General features: G+C 45.1%; 1 protein-coding gene across 9 annotated transcripts in view; it reads left to right on the top strand.

Moving 5' to 3' along the window:
* The window catches only part of LOC147640133 (lysine-specific demethylase JMJ27-like), a 72,495-nt gene extending 52,663 nt beyond the window's left edge, over window positions 1–19,832 (top strand). For 6 of the 9 annotated variants that reach the window (XM_086777548.1, XM_086777528.1, XM_086777536.1 and 3 more), the window contains exons 14-15: window positions 19,333–19,403; window positions 19,494–19,832. In XM_086777548.1, the coding sequence (XP_086633674.1) occupies window positions 19,333–19,403; window positions 19,494–19,602 (180 nt within the window). In that variant the 3' untranslated portion in view covers window positions 19,603–19,832. The remainder of the gene's footprint in view (window positions 1–19,332; window positions 19,404–19,493) is intronic. The other 3 variants (XM_086777573.1, XM_086777590.1, XM_086777581.1) reach the window with 1 other exon arrangement.
* The last annotated feature ends 318 nt before the right edge of the window (window positions 19,833–20,150 follow it).

The raw sequence follows: 20,150 nt of genomic DNA, 5'->3' as shown, positions 1-20,150 counted from the left end.
GATTTTTGGACAAATGTTCAGGGCATCACATTGGTCTTGAAACTCCTTTTCATCCTCTTGCGTGTCATAAGACAGAGAGAAATCCACTATGGGATTACTCTATCATCTATTCCAAAAGATGAAGATAGAGATTGCTACTAGCACAACTGTCTCCAATGCTAGGTGAATTTCTATTTCAACATTCTTATATCTTCATTTTTTCTTGACTTGGGTTTATAACTTAATTCTTCCTGGAGTCATAGAGAATTGTTTTTACTTATGCAGGGTGGATGAGATCTTGTAGCTTGTAGAGAGGAGATGGGATTGGATGTGTCGTCACATCCATGGCATGGCATGGCATTGCTTTATCCTCTCTACAAAAGTGTCGATCTTTTAATGGATAGTAAACTTCTTGCTATGAGAGATCAAACTTGAGTCGTGTCGTGTCGAATGAGTAACCTTTACAAATGGTTAGAAAGATAATAGGATACTCCAACAACCTTGGAGAATTCTATAGCCGGAATGTTTCTATGTTGCTAGAGATATGTAAGGAATCTCTTGATTGATGGAAGACTCATGCGTATATTTAGCTCAAGCTGGACCCTTGCACTTTGAGTTTTGTCCCAGGTATGTAAATTGCATTCTACAAGAATCAATCCTTGCATCTCAATAAATATATAAAAAATCACTCTCGCAAGCACTTTGTAGATGCACTTACTTACTCTGGGCTTTGTATCTTTGTGCATTAAAGGATTATTCTTTTGGAGCATGTGAGAGGAAATGGAGTTTCTACTCTCTCATCCATACAAAGATCCGAGATTGTTTGCAAAAATCCGAGATTGTTTTAGCGCACAATGCAAAGGTTGGTCTTTTGCAAAGCCAACCTTCGGCTTATTGGAAATCTTAGAAAGATAAATATATCAAAATATGTAAAAATCTATTTCAATTTTCATCAAAATTCTTATTTCTCACTAGTTGAATCTACCAATTTTGAACATTCACGCTAATAACTACTAGTGTGTGTGCTGTCGAGACGTGGGAGAGTTCCACTCAACAATTGGGATAGCAAAAAGACAGACAAGGGTAGCCAATCCAAGACCAAGGATGGTAAGAACAAGGCAAGTGAGGGGAGCCTTAGTGAATCGCCTCACCCTGAAGGGCGTTGCACCAAGATGGCTATTGGATAGTGCTTTTTTGTGACTCCACACCGAGCATATTGGAAGGGATTGTTTAAAGAACACGAAGACAAAATGGTAAGGGCAAGGAGAAGTACAAAAGAAGGCCAATCCATTTGCTGAACAGTATCTACGACACTGGCACCATCTACCCCCTCTCCCTCTCCCTCCCCCTACCAATAACCACTCCCACTAGTAGCACAATTGCTCCACTTGACCCGGTCTTGGGAGCATCTCAGTGGTCCTTGGCTGGCATGATACGATGATGTGTCGAGGGATGCTTCATGGACATCCGATGTCCATACTCTTTGATGGAGGAGCCTCAAAGGACATCATCAGAGGAGCCTTCATGCTCGAGTGTCCACTTGGAGCATCTTGGACTCAACACTGTAACACTATAACAGTGTAGCACCGTATCACCGTAACATTTTAACACCTTGGGGCCTACAGGGACCTTGAGACTTAAGAATTCACCATCTTGGTGAATAACCATGAAAACAATCAACTTTGCCACTAACCTGAGTACAAAGAATAAGCATCATCAGCCATAGCTTTAGATGTGACTAAAGCTGAACCGATGAAGGCCAAACAAATACATAGCTTCAAACAATCAACTTTGCCACTAACCTGAGTACAAAGAATAAGCATCATTAGCCATAGCTTTAGATGTGACTAAAGCTGAACCGATGAAGGCCAACGAAGTTGTTGCAGAATCTCATGGTGAGGTGTAGGGTAGAGAATATAAATACCAAGATAAGAAAAGAGAGAGAAGGAATATTGTAACTATTTGGCCCTCCTAGTTCTTTTGAAAGCAATATCAAACTGGGCAATAAAAGCAAGTGCCTTTGATACATCATACTCTCCATGATATGTGTCAAACTTCACAGATTTGTCTCCGGCTTCAAACCATACAAGGCCTTTCGCAACCTGTAAACCATACCTTTTGAGCCTGAAACCTCAAAGCTTGGAGGTTGCTCAACATACACCTGCTCCTGCAAGGCACCATTCAGGAACACAGATTTGACATCCATCTGATACATCGGCCACTGTTGATGAGAGGCAACGGCAAGAACTGTCTGAATCGTGGCCATCCTAGTTGTCGGTGCAAAAGTGTCCTCATAGTCGATGCCCGGCCGCTGAGCATAGCCCTTAGCTACAAGTCTGGCCTTGTGCTTGTCCACAGACCCATTGGACTTATACTTGGTTTTGTAGACCCACTTAACACCAATCACTGACCATGTTGACGGCCTTGAAACCAACTCCCAAGTCCCATTCTTCTCTATGGCCTCTAGTTCCAATTGCATGGCTTTCCTCCAAGGCTCCTGGGAAGGAGCTTCCTTAACCGAAGTAGGCTCCTTGTCCCGAACAATACGAGACATCAAGGCATAATTTACATGTAAATTCTCCTTTGATTGACATTTGTCACGAACTCTATGTGATCTTCGAGGTCCATACTCCGTGGTCCACTTGGAGGGATACTCCATCACACCAGACTCTCGAATGGTATCCAATAACCACTTCGGTACCTGAACAAAATGCGGAGCCTGTTGTTGCTGCTGTGGGAAATCTCCAACCTCGGGATCAACCTCTCCTACTGATTGAGGCTGGCTCGCTGGAACAATAGCCCAGGACTCATCCTCACTCATCTACAAAAGTCACGAGACTTTGATGCATGTGTGTGCATCTCAACATGTTTTCCCCCATGTTTGTCCATTGGGACAACTCCTGTGATTGGCATCATTTTTGGACCAAAAGGTGATGCATAAGGCATAGATACATGTGCCCTGTAAGCATGAGGCATGGCTGGCCCCTCAACATGCATTGATACATTTTCAGCCATAGCTTCTCCCTCACGAGCACACTCTCGAAGGCATGAGTGGCATGAGAGATACGCGGAATACCTGCACCAACAGAAAATTGCAGTCCATGTTGCATGTGTTGTGCATGTACATTTTCAGCCGGCAATGGCATTTGACATACATTTTGACCACTGCCATAAACATTGTATCCTTCACGGGCTACATGAGGTATTCCTGCATGGCGTGAAGTCACTGATTGTTCCTCTCCCATCGCATGGAGGTTCATCCTCTTAGACATAACTTCTTGTTCGGGCACTTGTGGGGATTCCAAGACATGTGGGATGGTTGCCTTTTCTGCATAGGCATCCTCGGTACGAGCCAAGTATGCACGTGCTGCATCCCTCGGTTGCATGTGCAACTCTTGAGCAATCATTGCCATTGCATGATCCATATAAGATTCAGCTTTCTTGGTCTTCAAACGGTCATGTACCAATGGATCCTCGCGGCGATAGAGATTCAATTCTTCTTGTTGTGCTTGGAGAAGAGCCTGCATACGAGTAAGTTCAGCCCTCAAGACTATGGACTCTTCTTCTTGCATCTTCTCTTTGCCACGGGACGGCTGTCCCACATATTCATGTTCCCTATTGTGCACCACATGAGTTTGCTCATCTTGTAAAGCATTGGAGGCATGCATTTCATTGTCCCTGCCTCTTGTATTAGCATCTCCAACATTCATTGTATGGCTGTCCATAATGTTCTAAGTGTAGAGATAACTAGTGTTCACGGTGATCGTCTCTCACGATAGAAGTGAAAGAGAACCGTATGCTCTGATACCAATGTAACTTGGTTGAACACAATGCTAATCAATACATTTAAATACACTAAGATTTGAAGGACACTTGCTCAAATACAAGAATTAAATTGCTGAATTGACAAGAGGCACACAATGAGCCGGAACGGCCGACCCCTCCCTTGAGTAAATTGTATTACTATTGGAGAAATTCAATACATAGTTTCACGGGCATCCATTGCCAAATCCTCCATGCCAATGCATATGAAATTCAGCATTTAGAAAACAATGGTATGTCGATGTAGATCACCAAGGAGCTGCCTTGATGCCCGGCCCGACTTCAGTGCCCATATTCTCTACCATTGGCTCTATGTTCTACCAAGCAAGGTAGCAACATCTTCAAGAGCACATAGGACAAGAGAAATACTACACAGGGCGGCTAAACAAGGAGTCCTGCCCTTCTACTGAGTAAGTAATGACAATACATTGTCCAATTACCTTACCAGTCTTCATAGAAGTTGTTGCAAGCGGAAGCCTTCGCGTTGGAAGCTTTAGAAGTGTTGATATCTTCGATTTGCCGCAATCCTTCGCGACAAAAGTCTTCAAGAGGAAGAAGGGAACCTTGGGAAAGCTTCCCCTATGGTTCAACTTGAGAAAGGAAGGCTGAAATTAGGGTTTTCAGCAAAAAGACCAGAAATTACAGCAAAAATGAGAGCTGTTTTGCTGAATTTCAGTCATTAGGAGTGAGTAGGAGAGTGATTAGCACTTGGAAACACTCTTGGAAGCTTGGAAAACACCCTAGCAAGTTGGGTATGGCTATGGAGAGCTTGGAAATGGAGAGAAATGGTGGAAAAATAGAGTTTTCAGCCTCCAAAAATCCTCATGAAGAGAAAACACGAATTTCCCTTAATAAGTAAGTGAATTGGGGTCCAATCAGGTGAAGGGACATGGAGAGATGCCCATTTATGAGTAAAAGGGGAGGATTAGGTCCTGGACATTGAGTCTTGTCCGCCTCGGGACTTCAGTGAGTGTGAACTTGGAAGAGGTCATAATTTATAAGTGACTTTTGGGCGCCCAAACTTTAATGAAGTGGGAACGCACTCACTTATAAATATTGGCTAAGTCCTAAGGGCTATTTGAGCCTAGATTGGGTAATACTTACCACCTGTTCACATGCCACACAACCATGTCAGCAGACAGTTTCACACGCACGGTTCACGGGCGGGCGTCCCCTTACCCGGAACTACACATAGGTCATGCAGGCATGAAAACAGCATGCAATTTGATTTGCAGGCAAGCACATAAAGATGCTATGCAATGCAGCATTGGCATGAGCAATTTCCGTTCATGAAACCATATAAGACCAGGCGTTTCTAGGCAAGTATATGCGATACCAGACCCAGTGGAAAGCCAATCCTCCAGGCGTTTCCGGGCATGTACACAAAGGCACAAGTCCCAGCGGAAAGCCAAGTCCTCCAGATATTCCGGGCATGATAACATCAAGTCCCAGCGGAATATCATATCCAACTATACAGCATGACACGTATCAATCACCTGCATAGGCATATTCCGTAAGCCATGGACACTAATCCAATATGTACATAGTGTGAAAGCAAGAGTGAACCATTCGGGTGGCCAAATGGTGACACTCTTGTGGGTATCAAGCCCTCATATCCGCCACCTTTGTGTTTGCCTTTTTGAGAAGTTTCTTGAGGATTGGGTATTGAGTTCACTTGGACATCTTTGAGTTTTGGATTTGATTCAGACCTTGGACAGTGGCACTAGCCCGGTGAGAGACTCTTGTGGGTCATCCTTGTGGTGTGCTCGGCATCAGAGATCTTTTGCCTTGATGCCAACTTTGACCCAAATTTTTGCATCGACATATTTGTTTGATATTGTATTCATTGATTGTATTGGTCTTGGCTTGGGAAAGCCCGTGGATTGTTTCTGAATAAATTCTTGAAAGGGAACAGGGCCTATTTCCCACTCAGTGTGGTGTACTATGCAAGATCCCTATACCCTTCTCTCTTCCCTCTCTCTCTCTCTCTATCTTTATCTCTTGGACACGTGGTTGAATCTGTCACTAAATGCCCCACTGGGCTTACTCTTGTATCAAAGCAAGGATTTCTCTTGCGGAAATTTTTCTTGGGGTGACAGAACCATGGCAAGAGTAGAGGGATACCAAGGGCCTATTGAAAGGGACAATTATGAAGCCAACCCAGGACTTCAAGATAGGAACCAAGACCGACAATCTATCTCTCATGAGACAACAACCACGACACTGGAAAAGTATCGAGATTTTCAGTAGTTCAAACAATTTCTCCAATATGAAGAGTTCTTAGCTTAGAGAGCCAAGAAGGAATAGGATCATAGAAGGGCTTGGATATTTGAAGATTTCACCAAAGATCAAGCCACTGAAGCCGAAGGAGTGGAAGCTGCTAAAGCCTATCTTCGAGCCAAAGGAGTCACTATTGCAGAAGGATCAAGAGATACCCGATCCGCTATCCATGGAGGAAATAGAGAGGCTACCCCTAGGCCCGCTCTCTCGGATGCAGCTTCTTCAAGCCAAGCAAAGAAAAAGAAGGCAAAAGAGTCTTCTACAACCGGCAAAGTGGACTTCAAAGTGGGAGAGAAGAGCGTCAAGTTCAATGCCTTTTATGGAAAGTGGGACACCCAAAAAGCATTATCCTTCATCAAATAGTTTGATGCCGCCTTTGGAGGCAAGGATTTCTCCGAAAAGTCTAAGCTTCATATGGTTCGTATGAATTTGAAGGATGCCACCTTGAATTGGTGGCTAAAGGTGGTACAAGTTGGAACCGAGCCAAAGTCATGGACCGATTTCAAGACCATGTTCAACATGAAGTTCCTTCCTGCAAACTTTGAAGCAGATGTGCAGAAAGAATGGGATGAGGTAAAGCAAAAAGTCGGTGAGTGTGTGGCAACTTACCTTAATAACTTTTCAGCCGTCTCTTTAAAATTTACTTCTTATACTCTCATTCCATCACTAATGGAAATGCATAAGTTTGTCAATGGATTGCAACCTAAGTTTATGCAAGCAGTTTACATGGCGTGACCGAAAACCTTGGAGGAAGCACAAGACAAAACTCTACAAGCCGAGGCCCTACACATGCCTTCGATGGTGGGTAAAACGAAGAACGATAATCGAGATCCATCCCAAAAGAAGAGGCTTAAAGCAGGATCTCAATCAAGGAATGAATCTCAAGAGGAGGAGGACATGAGAGGGGATAAACCCCCACTTTACCGAAAGAAGCTATCCCGCAAGCAACTTGAAGAGTATGTCAAGGAAGGAAAGTGTTTCCAATGCGGGAAGACGGGACACATGGCTGTAAAATGTCCTGACAAGCCCAACCAAGAAGCCAAGCCGCCCCAAACCAATGCATTTCCAAAGGAACTTCAACATCAGGATGATACACCGCCAGAGAGAAGGCAACTTTTCAAGGCTTGGGACAAAGTGGCTAACAAATCCATGCTTATCCATTTTGACAGTGGTGCTACCCATCACTATATTCATCCCCGAACCTCTCTCCGGATAGGTTTAGAGCTCCTATTTTTGCAGGTGCCGCCTTCAAGGGAATGTCAGTAGAGGTGACCCCCATTTTGGGAAAGCTTTGTTTGCAGATTGGGGACTATGTGGATCATGAGAACTTTGTTGTAGGAAAAGTTGGACATTGTGATGTAATTTTGGGTATGCCCTGGCATAAGAAGATAGATCCGGCCATTGATTGGGCTAGAAACAAGACTAGGTTTCCTTTTAAGGGCAAGAATGTAACTTTTGATGTAGGAGTTGAGGGAAATTCTATTCCCCACTCATCAGCCATGTACAAGCTTCTAAAGCAACTATTTCCTTGTACTTGATATATGTCAGAGATCCAAAGGATTCTGAGAGTGATAAATCACTCCCAACTCTTGATCATGAAAGGAAAGACTTCTTAAAGAAATATGAAGATTGTTTTGCAAATACTCCTCCAGGAGAGCTACCTCCAAAGAGACCAAAAGATCATCAGATTGACATCATGCTAGGAAGCTCACCTCCTAACAGACCTCCATATTGTGTGAGTCAAGCACAACAAGAGGAGATTATGAAGCAAGTGAATGAGCTATTGGAAAGGGTTTGATTAGACCTAGTTCATCACCCTTTTGCTCTCCAGTCTTATTGGTCCAAAAAAAGGATGGTTCTTGGCGTATATGCATTGATTATAAGACTCTTAACAAGATCACTGTGAAGAACATGTTTCCTATTTCTAGGATCGATGACATCCTAGACAAATTAGATGGAGCCACCATCTTTAGGTGGATTGACTTGAAGGGTGGCTACCATCAAGTCAGGATTGTTCCTGAGGATATTCATAAGGCCGTATTCAGGAGTACTTTTGGACTATATGAGTATTTAGTGATGCCTTTTGGTCTTACCAATGCCCCGGCTACCTTCAACCGAATGATGGAAAGAATATTTCGACCGTATAGAAAGTTTGCAGCCACTTTCTTTGATGACATTATTGTGCATTCAAAGAATGAGAAAGAGCATCGAAAGCATTTGGATATGATATTTCAGGAATTGCGGAAGCACAAGTTATATGTAAACGGTAAGAAGAGTGAGTTCTTTTTGTTAGAAATTCACTACTTAGGCCACATAGTGTCCAAGGAAGATCCAGACAAGGTCAAGGCTATTATGGAATGGCTAGAGTTGACGAGTGTGCATGCAGTTCGAAGTTTCCTTGGTTTATGCTCCTACTATAGAAAATTCATCAAGTGTTTTGCCGTGGTAGCTAGTCCACTCCATGATTTGAGAAAGAAAGCCGTGGGGTTTCGGTGGGCCAAAGCTAAAAAAGAATCCTTTGAAGCATTAAAATTCTATGCTAGCAAAGGACGAGTGTTGATTATTCGAGGCTTATCAAAGCCTTTCATGGTAGAATGTGATGCCTCAGGAGATTGCATTGGAGTAGTCTTGAACCAAGAGGGCCATGCTGTGGCCTATGAGAGTCGAAGACTTCAAGGAGCCAAAAAGACCACACCTACATACGAGAAAGAATTGATGGCTATCATTCATGCCTTAAATATTTGGAAGCACTATCTTATGGGTGTTGAGTTTATTATCAAGACGGATCATCAAAGTCTTAGGTATTTTATGTCTCAACCTAAGATATTCGAAAAGCACATAGTTATTTAGTCCAATTTCATTCCCAGATTATGCATACTCATGGTAAAGACAGCAACGTGGCAAATGCTTTATCTACCCCCAAAGGAGCCTGTATTGGAGGATCCACCAGAGGTGGAAGAACAAGAAGAAATTTTGCAACCGAAATAGATTGTATTCCATTCCGTGAGGAAAAGAGAAAAGAAAATGGTCAGAAAGTTCCTTTGAAGTTTAAGAATTACTCGCCTTTGGATGCGAAATGGATGCTAGAAGAGTACTTCAAGGACTATCCAGAGATACTTCGAGCTTATGAGGAAGTGGTTGGTCCACATGTATTTGAAGTACAAGCATAGATGTCTTCCGAACAAGACAGATTTAAGAGGGAGGGATTGTACCTCTAGCCCTCTTCATTGTATATATTCGTATTGAATGGAATTGATCATTATCTTGCTTATGTAATGGTTAATTGGACATGCTCTAGTATTAGGTGGCCACGATGCCTGATAGGAGTATGATTTATACATGGGAGGCAATGATGCCAGATGACCCATTGGATGGCAACGATGCCAAATATCTTGGACTTCCTAGTTGGGCGGTTATTGCAACCAGATGGCCCAGATGACCGTATTAGATTTCACAGTTGGGCAATCATTGCGACCAGATGGCTGTATTGGATTTCATAGTCGGACAGTAAATGCGACTAGATGGCCCAGATGACTATTGATGAATTCTTGGGCGGTCTTAGTGACTAGATGGCCTTGAGCGATAGTCTGAGCGGTTTCCCTTGGGAGCCAAATAGCTCAGTACGGTTTCTGATGAAACCGTACAGGATAATCCATGACCAGGAGGATCATTACTTGTGCATTGCATACCGATCTATATTTGAATTTCTTTGACTTTGTGTGCTGTTTTTGATGTGTGGACAATGCTTGGATTTATGGCATGTGATAGTCCACTAGGCTCCAAGACTACCTGGCGAGTACCTGGAACACCCAGTAGACGCGAATGATTCATACTTGTTTGTTGACTAGCTTGTGTCTAGTTTTTGCAGAAGGTAAGTATGCATTTATTATATCTAACACATGTGACAGGCCATGAAGATGTACTACCAAGAACAAGGACATCGGTCAAAGATAAGGCATAGAGATGTTAGAAGAGCAGAAGGCACCACATATACGAGGAAAGGCTAGATGCACAAGATCACCAGATGGGGCTAGTACCTGGAACATATGGAACACTTATATTCCACAGTTGAGGACAACTGCGATATAAGAGGGAGGGAATATAACTATTCCTCCTAGCTCTTTTTCACATGATGGAACTCATGCTCGGACACATGGACATGATAATGAAAGCATGGAAACAGGATTCATGAAGTTGGCACAAGAAAAAGCACTAGCTTTGGTCAAAAAGCAGTTTAAAGCTGAAAGTCAAACTTAGTTGACCGCAAGCCAAGGGCACCATTGGAAAGAGGGGACTGAGCTAGATCAAAAAGCTAAAGGCCGCTTTTTCAAAAAGCAGCTCCAAGGCCAAAAAGTAAGGCCCTGAAGCTAGAAAGGCAATAAATCAAGAACTTTGGCAAAGATGAGCATTATTTTATTATTATTAAAATATAAAAAAACAAAAAGACAAAAGCAAAGCAATAAAAAAGCTTGGCTTGAGCTTTTTGGCAAAAAGAGGGGCTCTCGCCAAGTATAAAAAGACCCTTTGAGCCTCTCTCTTGGCATAAAAAATGGTGGAGAGCAAGGAGTTCAATGTCAAACATCATCTTTATCATCTTCAGTCCAGCTTCTCCACTGTTCTGCTGCCGCCGCCCCACCACCGCCGCCACCAGCTAAGCCACCTGCGCCGCCTCCGCCTAGAGCCTCCGCCATTGACTGAGCCACCTACGTCGCCACTGCCCAGAACAGCGACTGCTGCTGCTCCGCTCCGCTCTACTCTGTGCTGCCCTACGCTCTACCCAGCCAACACGTCCTGCAGCACTACAACAGCACCAGCAGCTGCACCGCCCGCCGCCAGCGCAGCCAACGTATTTCTCCTAATCCTCAGTAGGGGGATTTACAATCAAGCTCTCATATCTGCCACCTTGGTGTTTGCCTTTTTGAGAAGTTTCTTGAGGATTGGGTATTGAGTTCACTTGGACATCTTTGAGTTTCAGATTTGATAGACTTTGGATAGTGGTACTAGCCCGGTGAGAGACTCTTGTGGGTCATCCTTGTGGTGTGCTCGGCATCAAATATCTTGTGCCTCGACACCAACTTCGACCCAAATTTTTGACATATTTATTTGATATTGTATTCATTGATTGTATTGGTCTTGTGAAAGGGGGCAGAGCTTGTTCCCCGCTCAGTGTGTACTATGGAAGATCCCTATACCCTTCTTTCTCTCCCCTCTCTCTCTATCTTTATCTCTTGGACACGTGGTTGAATCTGTCATTGCACGCCTTGTTGGGCTTACAAATATTAACCAAATGAGAGAGAGAGAGAGAGAAAGTTGTATTAACGTCTACTAGAGGCCGAACTCGACCTATGAGACAAATCAATGTACAACTGTCAATGTCTTCTGGATGTCCAAAAAAAAAAGTACAAAATGAACATGAAATAAAGTATGAAAGTACTGAGCTAGTGGGGGTGTGATGGATGGAGCACTACTGCTAGAGGCTCAGTATGCAACCTATATGCGTAGGGTATACAAGAATGCAATGCAGATCTGTCTAGCTCCAACCAGTACCATAATAGGGGTGTAATATGTGATACATAGGCGATGGCGAGGGAAAAATACCTCGGAGCATGATCTTCAGGTGTGGTGTAAGTGAGCTAGCCGCTCCTGGATATGGTGTTGATGTCGAGCCCGTATCTCTGTGATCTCCCTCTGATGTAGTCTGGGAGTCTAGTAGCCTGGTGCTCTCGGTCTCCATCTGGCTCAGAGGTCCGTAGCGCGCTGAAGTGTAACCCCCTCCTGTGTTAGGGTAGGCACTGGGATAGATCTCTGGAAGAAATCAGTGAGCTGGAGCTGTCGCCCACCTCTCCTTGTGGTATGAGTCCGTATCAATGTCACTCTGTGGCGTGCTGTCTCTAACAAGAACTGGCCAAATCTGCGCTGGTCTATGGACTCCATGATCTGGCGGAGTGAGGGATGTCCATTGAAGATTGTGGTGTATCTCTCTGTAATGACACTATATGCTCTGCATCTGCATACATAATGTTCCTCACTCTCAACCTCCTCCTAGCATAGTCTGCATATCCTCTCTGCTCTGGGGATCCGTGCTGCCCTACTTGCCTCAATCTCAAGCTGGTGTGATGACACTCTGAGCTAGCCAATTGCCACTCGGGCACTGTGAGGCATGTGCACATCCATGTATCTAGGTCTCTGTATGAATCCATCCGCTAAGATACGCATAAACTGATCTTTGTAGTATAGTATCTTCGGCGGTAGAGGCTGACTGGGTGTAATCCAAGTCTCTTGAGTGTATCGCTGCCCCATAAATCCTGCCGAAGGACTCTGTTGCTCTCACTGTGAGAGAGCTGGATGTGTGGTGCATGTATATCATACTAGAAAGGCGGCATGTGTGGTGCATGTATATCATACTAGAAAGGTGGCAGGTGATCTATGTCGAGACCATGCTGAGTGAGCCACTGTATCATCTGTGAATACCATGATCTCCTATCTGCAATCTCTGCGAGCTGCCTGGACGCCTCAAAAGCTCTATGTGAGAGTCAATCTGATGGCATATCTCTGATCCTCTATATGAAGCACATCGTCTGGAAGAGGGCCTCTACTAGCATAGGAGGTGCAACAAACTCCGTCCGGACAATGTCATGTGGGATGGAGGGTTTGCTGCGGATCATCCGTGAGAGCATGAGAATCTGAGGCCTCTCTATCTGAGACCATGTGGAGGTGGCGAGCCCAAGTGCCCATACTGCTGCCGCATACATCAAAGCAGGGGTGACTAGTGTGTCAAACAACCACCCCTTCGTGTGGGGCTCCTGGAAGTGTGCCTGGTGACACTGTCTCTCTAGCATGGCCAGAGCTGCATACCCTCGTGTGAGTCTATCCCTAGCTGCCTGTGCCATAGTAAATCTTCCTGGCGGAGTCGTAAATGTAATCCCTAGGTACACATATGAGTCTACCACCTCTACCTGTCCTCCTGCTAGTGTGAAGATGGCCTGTCGTCGAACTGGCCCTGAGGTGTGGAAAATCATGGCCTTGGTTTTTCCAAGGTTCATTGTAAGCCCCCTCTGTGTGCAAAAGTCATGGAGTGCATGGAGATGGTGCTGTAGTCCCATCCGCGACTCAGAGACCAGAATAATATCATCTGCATATAGCATAATGTGGACTGTGGTACCTGAGATGTCTACCCTGTCCCCACCATTGTGACCAATGAAGTCAGCCACCTCATCGATGCTGGGCATCCTTGCTTCACACCTATGGTGCTAGCAATAACATCAGATAGCCCCCTGGGGCATCGTATGCGCCCGAGGACCTGCTCATATAAAGCATAGATGCCCCAAACCATCTCTGATGGGATCCCCAATGACTGTAGGCGCTGGAAGAGTCTCTCTCATGGCACTGTGTCAAATGCTTTGCGGAAATCCACAAAGCAACAGTATAATCTCTTCTCCCGCGCCCTAGCCTGGTCAATCAGACATCTCAGAGTGAATATATGGTCAATAGTGGAGAAAGCTCGTTGGAATCCAGCCTGCCCTAGTGCTCGTAGTCTCTCCTTCTCTGCATATGAGCTCAACTCTGCCTCGAGCACTGCGCCATAAAGTTTGGCCAATGTATGACCAATCATGGTAGTCCTATAGTTGCTGGGGTCTAGCATGTCTCCCGCTTTGTGGAGAGGCACGATGGTGTGCATAGTCCACTCAGCTGGTAGGCCCTCCACTAGTGCCCTATTAAAGAGGTGAGCAACAAAGGATCCCAGTGTGTTAGCTACATAAATAAGATGCTCACTCTGTATACCTGTGTGGTCAGCCGATCTCCCATGCTGTAACCGGGGGGGGGGGGCAAGTATGAGATGTATGGAGGGGGACGAGCATGAAAAGAGGTGCTCAAATTGGAGAGGGAGGCGAGTATGAGAATAGCCATGGGAAGGCAAGAATGAAAAAAAAGAGGGGGAGGTGAGTATGAATGTGGCCTAGTGTGGGGCGAGCAGCTGAAGCTAGTATGAAAAGTTGTAAGGTGGTGGGCGATATGAAACTTGGCATGGCATGGGAGGCAAGCATGTAAAAAGAAGGGGGAGAGATGGCGGACCTAGGAGGTGAGTATGAATTTTTTTTCCCAAAGCCGAAGGGTGAAGCATGAAGATGGTTGTTAGTGGGGAGGAGGTGGGTTTGATGGGCAAGTATAGGAGATCACTAAGGGGGACCAATATGAAGTTGGCCATGTAGGGGGCGAGTATGAAGGAGATCACTAAGGGGGCCAACTATGAAGTTGGCCATGTTGGGGGTGAGTATGAAGGTTGCCATGGAGAAAGGCGGGTATGAGCTCGGGTGGCAATAAGCTTCCTTGAAGACAAGCCAACTGTGGATGCCACCACCTTGGACTACCCCGAGTCTTTGTGCTAGTGTACCGAAGCAGTCAAGCCGCCATGTTCAGCCGCTCCCTTGCACTATGGTGTTTTGCAGGTGTTCGATTAGAAGGTGGTACCCTAGGGGAGCTGCACAGTGAAAGGCAACGCCCTATGGACTTTTATCTGGAGGACGACGACTTGAAGTGTAGCAAAGGCACTGAGAAGGGGAAGGCGAATATGAAATTGTTTGATGGGGGCGAGATGGCGAGTAGGTGATGATAGGGGGCGAGTAGGGGAACCGCCAAAGAGGAGGGTGGAAGGGCAAGTATGAGATGGCAAAGCAGGCAAGGGCAAGCAAGGGGTTAAATATGGCGAGTGAGTAAGTAGGGAGCGAGCAGGTGCGCAAGGGCGAGTGGGAGAGAGGCTAGGAGAAGTAGAGGGGCGAGTAGGAGGCGGCGGCCAAAAGTTAAGTCGGGTAGGGCGAAGAGGAGCTGGGCCTACAGGCGAGCAGGGGACGGCTAGGAGATGGGGGCCGAGTATGAAGTGTAGGTCAAAAAAGGTTTGGGTGAGTATGAGATGCTGATGGTGGGAGGTAAGCAAGAGGTTGTGGGGGGGCGAGCAAGAGGTTGTGGGGGGACGACCATGGGTGAGTAGGGGGTTGGTGTGAAGGGGCGAGTGTGACATGTGAAGGGGGTAAGTATGAACGGGAGGTGATGGGGCGGCCATGAAGTGTGAAGGGGTGAGTAGGAGATGTTGGGCCGATTTGTAAACGGCATGGAGAGGTGTGAAGGAGACAGAATGAAGAGCACACCTCTTTTTTTTGTTTTTGTTTTTGTTTTTGTTTTTTTCGGTTCTCCCTTTAAAAATATATATATATTTGGGCATACAAGCCACGTAGACTTCTTACTCATTTGTGTACAATCAGAGCAATGCTCCTTCCATCATGAAAACTACCAAAAACTAAAGAAGCAAGAAAATGAATATAGAACATAATGATAATGAAATTGTTGATGATGAGCTATGGTAGGGGAAAATTGGGAGTGGAAGAAGGAATTTGGTAAAATTATGGGGAAAGAAAATAGTAGGAGAGGTGTGAAGGAAAATAATAGCAGGGGTGGGAAAGAGATATTAGAGAGGGAAAAAGTAAGACAGAATAGAAAGATGAACAAATAAATAAATAGAAAATTGAGAAATAATATTGGAGGTTGTGTGAGAAAAATCGAGGACATTAGGTTGTCCTTTTGCAGGGACACATTGTGAGATGGCTTGTGTGCATGATAAGCTTGGGTGCCTGATATACCATGCTGGGAGCCCACCTTCATAGGCAGAGAAGTGTCGTTGGTATCCACATCATTGCAAGCATTGATGCGACTAGAATCCACCTTGGGGCCACCAAGGCCATTGCTCGTTCCATGGGCTTCCACTCTGTTACATGCCATGCCATCCGTGGCATGGAGCCAATCAAGGATTTCCGAGTCATTGCTGTAAGGTATTACACCTTCCTCCTCCTGTGGAGATGCATGGGGCACTGCTATGTTGGCTCCCCGGACACCATGATCCACACCATCCTCTAGTTGGAGTTCAAGGTGGCAAAAGGGGGTAAGCACCCCATACTTGTGGTAGCGTGATAACCATGAAATCTAGAAAGAAGGTAGTGCCTTGCACATCCACTCTAACATGCTCCACAATGCCCATGAGGGTAACAGTGTGCTGGTCGGCAGCCATCCTAACAGAGAAATTTGCAGGTTTAGTGGTTTTAATGCCCCACAGCTTCCAAGGTGAAGTCAGGCATCAGATTCACTCCAGATCCTCTGTCAATGATGGCACCAGAGAGAGATCTTGGTTTTTGGTCTCTGCACGTAGAGTCACTGAGTATTGTTGTACTAGGTGCAGTTCCTAGAGGTCTGAACTGTGAGGCGAGGGCTGCAGTAATCAGTGAGGGAGGTAGTGGAAGAACCAATCCCTAGACAGCCAATTACTTGTCCTGTTGGATTCTCCAACGAGTCGCCCACCACCACTAGAAGACTCTGTAATGTCTGGCTTGGCTATGGTTTGGAGCAGAGTGCTGAGTTGTTGGTGCATAGCTGGGCTGGTGTGGAGTAGATTATACAAGGAGACTTCTACCTTAGATTGGTGGAGGAGGGTAACCATGGAGAGGGGTGGATGTCTGTCCTTGGGAAGGTTCCACTGGGGACTCCTTAAGCATAGGTGCAGCAGTCTGGAAATCCTGCACAGCTTTTGTGTGGATGTGGAGGAGACTCCTCTGCATCCTGGCTTTTGGTGGAGGCATGTTCTGGTAGTCCTAAGGCCTTCCCTTTAGCCCGAGTGATTGCTGCAGCAGTGGGATGAATCTCCTCTGGACTCTCCTTGGGGGAACATACAGCATGGGGGTTGGGGTGAGCCATGGAAGTGGAGGGAACAGCCTTAGGCTCACTCACTGAAATCAAATGGGAGACAGGAAATGTGAAATCTGATGGGGGTGGTGCAGCAGAGGTGCTGGCTTTCTTTTTTGGACAGTCCCTAGTATAGTGATCTTTCACCTCTGGGCAGAACTTACATGGAGGTGAGCCTTCTGGCATGGGACACCGGCTCTGGAAGTGTCCATACTCCCCACACCTGTAGCACATGATTGGGCGATTGCGGGATGGAAGGGGGCGAGTGGATGGTTCTGAGTAGGAGTAGCTGCCATAGTGACGGGGGTTGCAGGAAGAGTGGGAAGGAGAGGAGGTGGAGGGGCCTGAACCATAAGGGGTAGTATAATGACCAGTGGGGTGGGCATGAGAGCTTAGGGTAGGGAACTTGTGTTGCCGGTGCAGTTGGCGGAATCCCTTAAGATAATAACAATTCTTATCCTCATGCCCATTCTTCTCATAGGAGGAGCAATATTTCTGCTTGGAACATTGTGAGTTGGCATGCCCAGGAGACTGACACAATGCACACCAGAGACCTTTCCTAGAGTCTTGTTGAGACTTCTTTTTCTGGCCATAACCAACACTTTGTTGCCCTTACATGGACCTGAAAATGACTTGTTAACAACCCATTTTGTATGTAGATTCTCTGCTACCATGGCAGAGTGCATCAACTGCTGTGGTTGGGGTATACCTCCAATGATGGGATGAAGTCCTCTTCTTCTCCTCATCCAAAAGTTGCAAAAATGGCATATTTTTTAGGTGTTTTCCGATACTTTACCACATATAAGAGAGATTCTACCTCATCTTGGGACAGCCAGTCCCACTATTTGAGTACATCCTTTGCAAAAGTTACTGGCAAAATCTGAGCATAGAGCAAAACTTTAAATTCAGCCCAAGTGCGTGCAGCCCTTCCATCCATAATCTTTGCAAGCCAACAGTCACTTGCTGTAACTTTCAGATGCATGTCCCTTTACTCAAGCTTGGTGATGAGGTGACATTTTTTGAAGAATTAAAGCCAAATTGAATCTTCTTCTCTATCCTGTTCCATCATTATAAATTAAAATGCTTTAGAGCCATAAACATTTTAAAAGCTTGTAATTAAGGTAAACTTACCAATGGATTTGACCACTATTGTGGCCAACATAGCTATGTTGTTGTCAACTATCATCTTGCCAACATCCTCCTAATGTGAGCCTCTCAATGTTGCATATTTGGGTAGTTGCAGCAGGCATGCAGGTGTACAAGCACACATTGTATTTAGAGACATTAATCTCTTCCTTTTTGCAAGCTAGTAATTAAGCTAAGGTTTTACAAGCTTGGAATTAAGGTAAGCTTACCAATGGATTCTATCTTGGGAACTGTGAAGACAGTGAGTGAGTGAGGCAGTTACACGAGAGAGAGAGAGAGAGAGAGAGAGAGAGAGAGAGAGATGTTAAGCGTCTACTAAAGACCCAATGGGCCTATGAGACCAAAGTGATACAATAATGTCCATGGCATATCTCATCATGGAATGGGAAATAAAACAGAAACAAAACATAAACATAGCTATCTCACTGGGGTGATACAAAACTGTCCATGGAAATCATCATGGAATACTAGGAACATAGAAACATGAGAGCAGCATCAGCTCCCAGTAGATGGTATACCACTCTCCAAAATATCAAGCATGGGGCTAGTGAGTATGGCCAAGAGGATGTCACGTGGAAAGATAGCTCGATGGTGGTGGAGCATGTCCTAGATCTGGAGCTGATGAGGGGATCGTGGCTGATGGGGGGCGTTGGGCACACTGGAGTGTGGAGGCCCGGGCTGAGGTAACTCCTCTCGGGCGAGGTAGTTCCGGAGCAGCTCAAGGTGGGTCTACAAGATCCACTGTGTCGGTGTCCTCCACCTCCTGAGTCTGGAAGAAACTGGTGATGGTTGGTTGGCGAGGGAGGGGTGGGGTGGCTGGGGCCGAAGCTCTCTCAAGAAAGTGTCCTTGTGTTTGCGGAGCTAAAGTAGGAAGACACCTAGGCAACGCTAGTGCAGGAAGTCAATGATCCTAGAGAGTGGACCAAATCCCTCACAAAACAAACAGTGAAACCTCCCACGGATCTCATAGTATACTGGGCAGCGGCATATGTAATGCTCCTCCGTCTCAACCTCTGTGGGGCATAATTGGTAGATCTGGGTCTCCGTATGAGCTTCCCGGCTTTGAAGACGTGCTCAACTCTGGAGCAGGCACATTGTATTTAGAGACATGAATCTCTTCCTTTTTGAAAAATCTTATATATGTATCTAGAGTGATGGAAGATTCACAAAAGTGGATCAATGACCCATGCTGCTGCAAAACAGGTTTGTTAGTCAGTTAAGAGTACATGATTAGAGCTTTTTTCCTCCTGTCTTTCCACGTACTCTCACCTTTAAATCAGTGTTTTATGAAATCAAAATGAGAGAATTAAAGCTGTTGGTTTATTGAAGTGATATCATATTAAACTGATGCAAGCAAGGTGCATGAATTTTGTTAACCAGGTGAAAAAAATCATCCTTTATGCTGCAAGCAGAGCAATTAAGGATATAAAGCATTTAACATCAACTGGAAGGTGACTTATCTTAATTCTCATCTTTGTATTCTACTTACATAAGATGCTTTCTAATAGCCTAGTTGCCTTGATTTGTACTTTTCATGACAGCGAGCAGCTGCCAGCTCCGGTTGCAAATGGAAGCTTATCAGGATCAAAAGTTGTAGACAGGCTTAACTTGAGAATGAGTCAGCAGAGGCGAGAGTATGTTCTTGGATAAAAAAAATTTGGGGGTCAACCATCCCTTTAGGTAATTGTAGCTGAAGCCTGAGAAAGTGGAAACTATATCAATGGATCTACACCTGATGTTCTACCTTCAGTATCCACCGTTGTAACATTTTTGAAATTTTAAGCTTTCCTTTACACCCCCATGAAGGATTAAGGTTTTACAAAAATTATTTGTATGAAGTTTCTTTTACAGAGAAAAGTTGGTGGAGCCACATTTATAGAGGAAGGTGGGTGCAATGCATGCTAACCTTTGCCTAGGCTTTCAAGGTAATCTAACATGTGTTGTTTGAACTGTGGTGTTACCTTTCACTAGAAACCAAATGGCCAAAAAACGGATCTGCACTTAGCATGTATGCTGGAACTCTGAATCCATGCACTCTCTCTAGATCATGTTTCTCATATGCTTTGATCCACCATGAGTCCAACCATACTTGATTTCTCAACATGGTATCAGAGCCATGCCTCTTCACTCATGCCATCTCAAGCCAGTAGCTAAAATAGGGTCCATTAATCTTGATTAAGCTCACTAATCCCACATTA

Source organism: Cibotium barometz, chromosome 3, assembly GCF_041138505.1.
Source record: "Cibotium barometz isolate CiBa-2024 chromosome 3, ASM4113850v1, whole genome shotgun sequence".
NCBI lineage: Eukaryota > Viridiplantae > Streptophyta > Polypodiopsida > Cyatheales > Cibotiaceae > Cibotium > Cibotium barometz.
The sequence above is the reverse complement of the archived record's forward strand: the minus strand, read 5'-3'. Positions and strand labels throughout refer to the sequence as shown.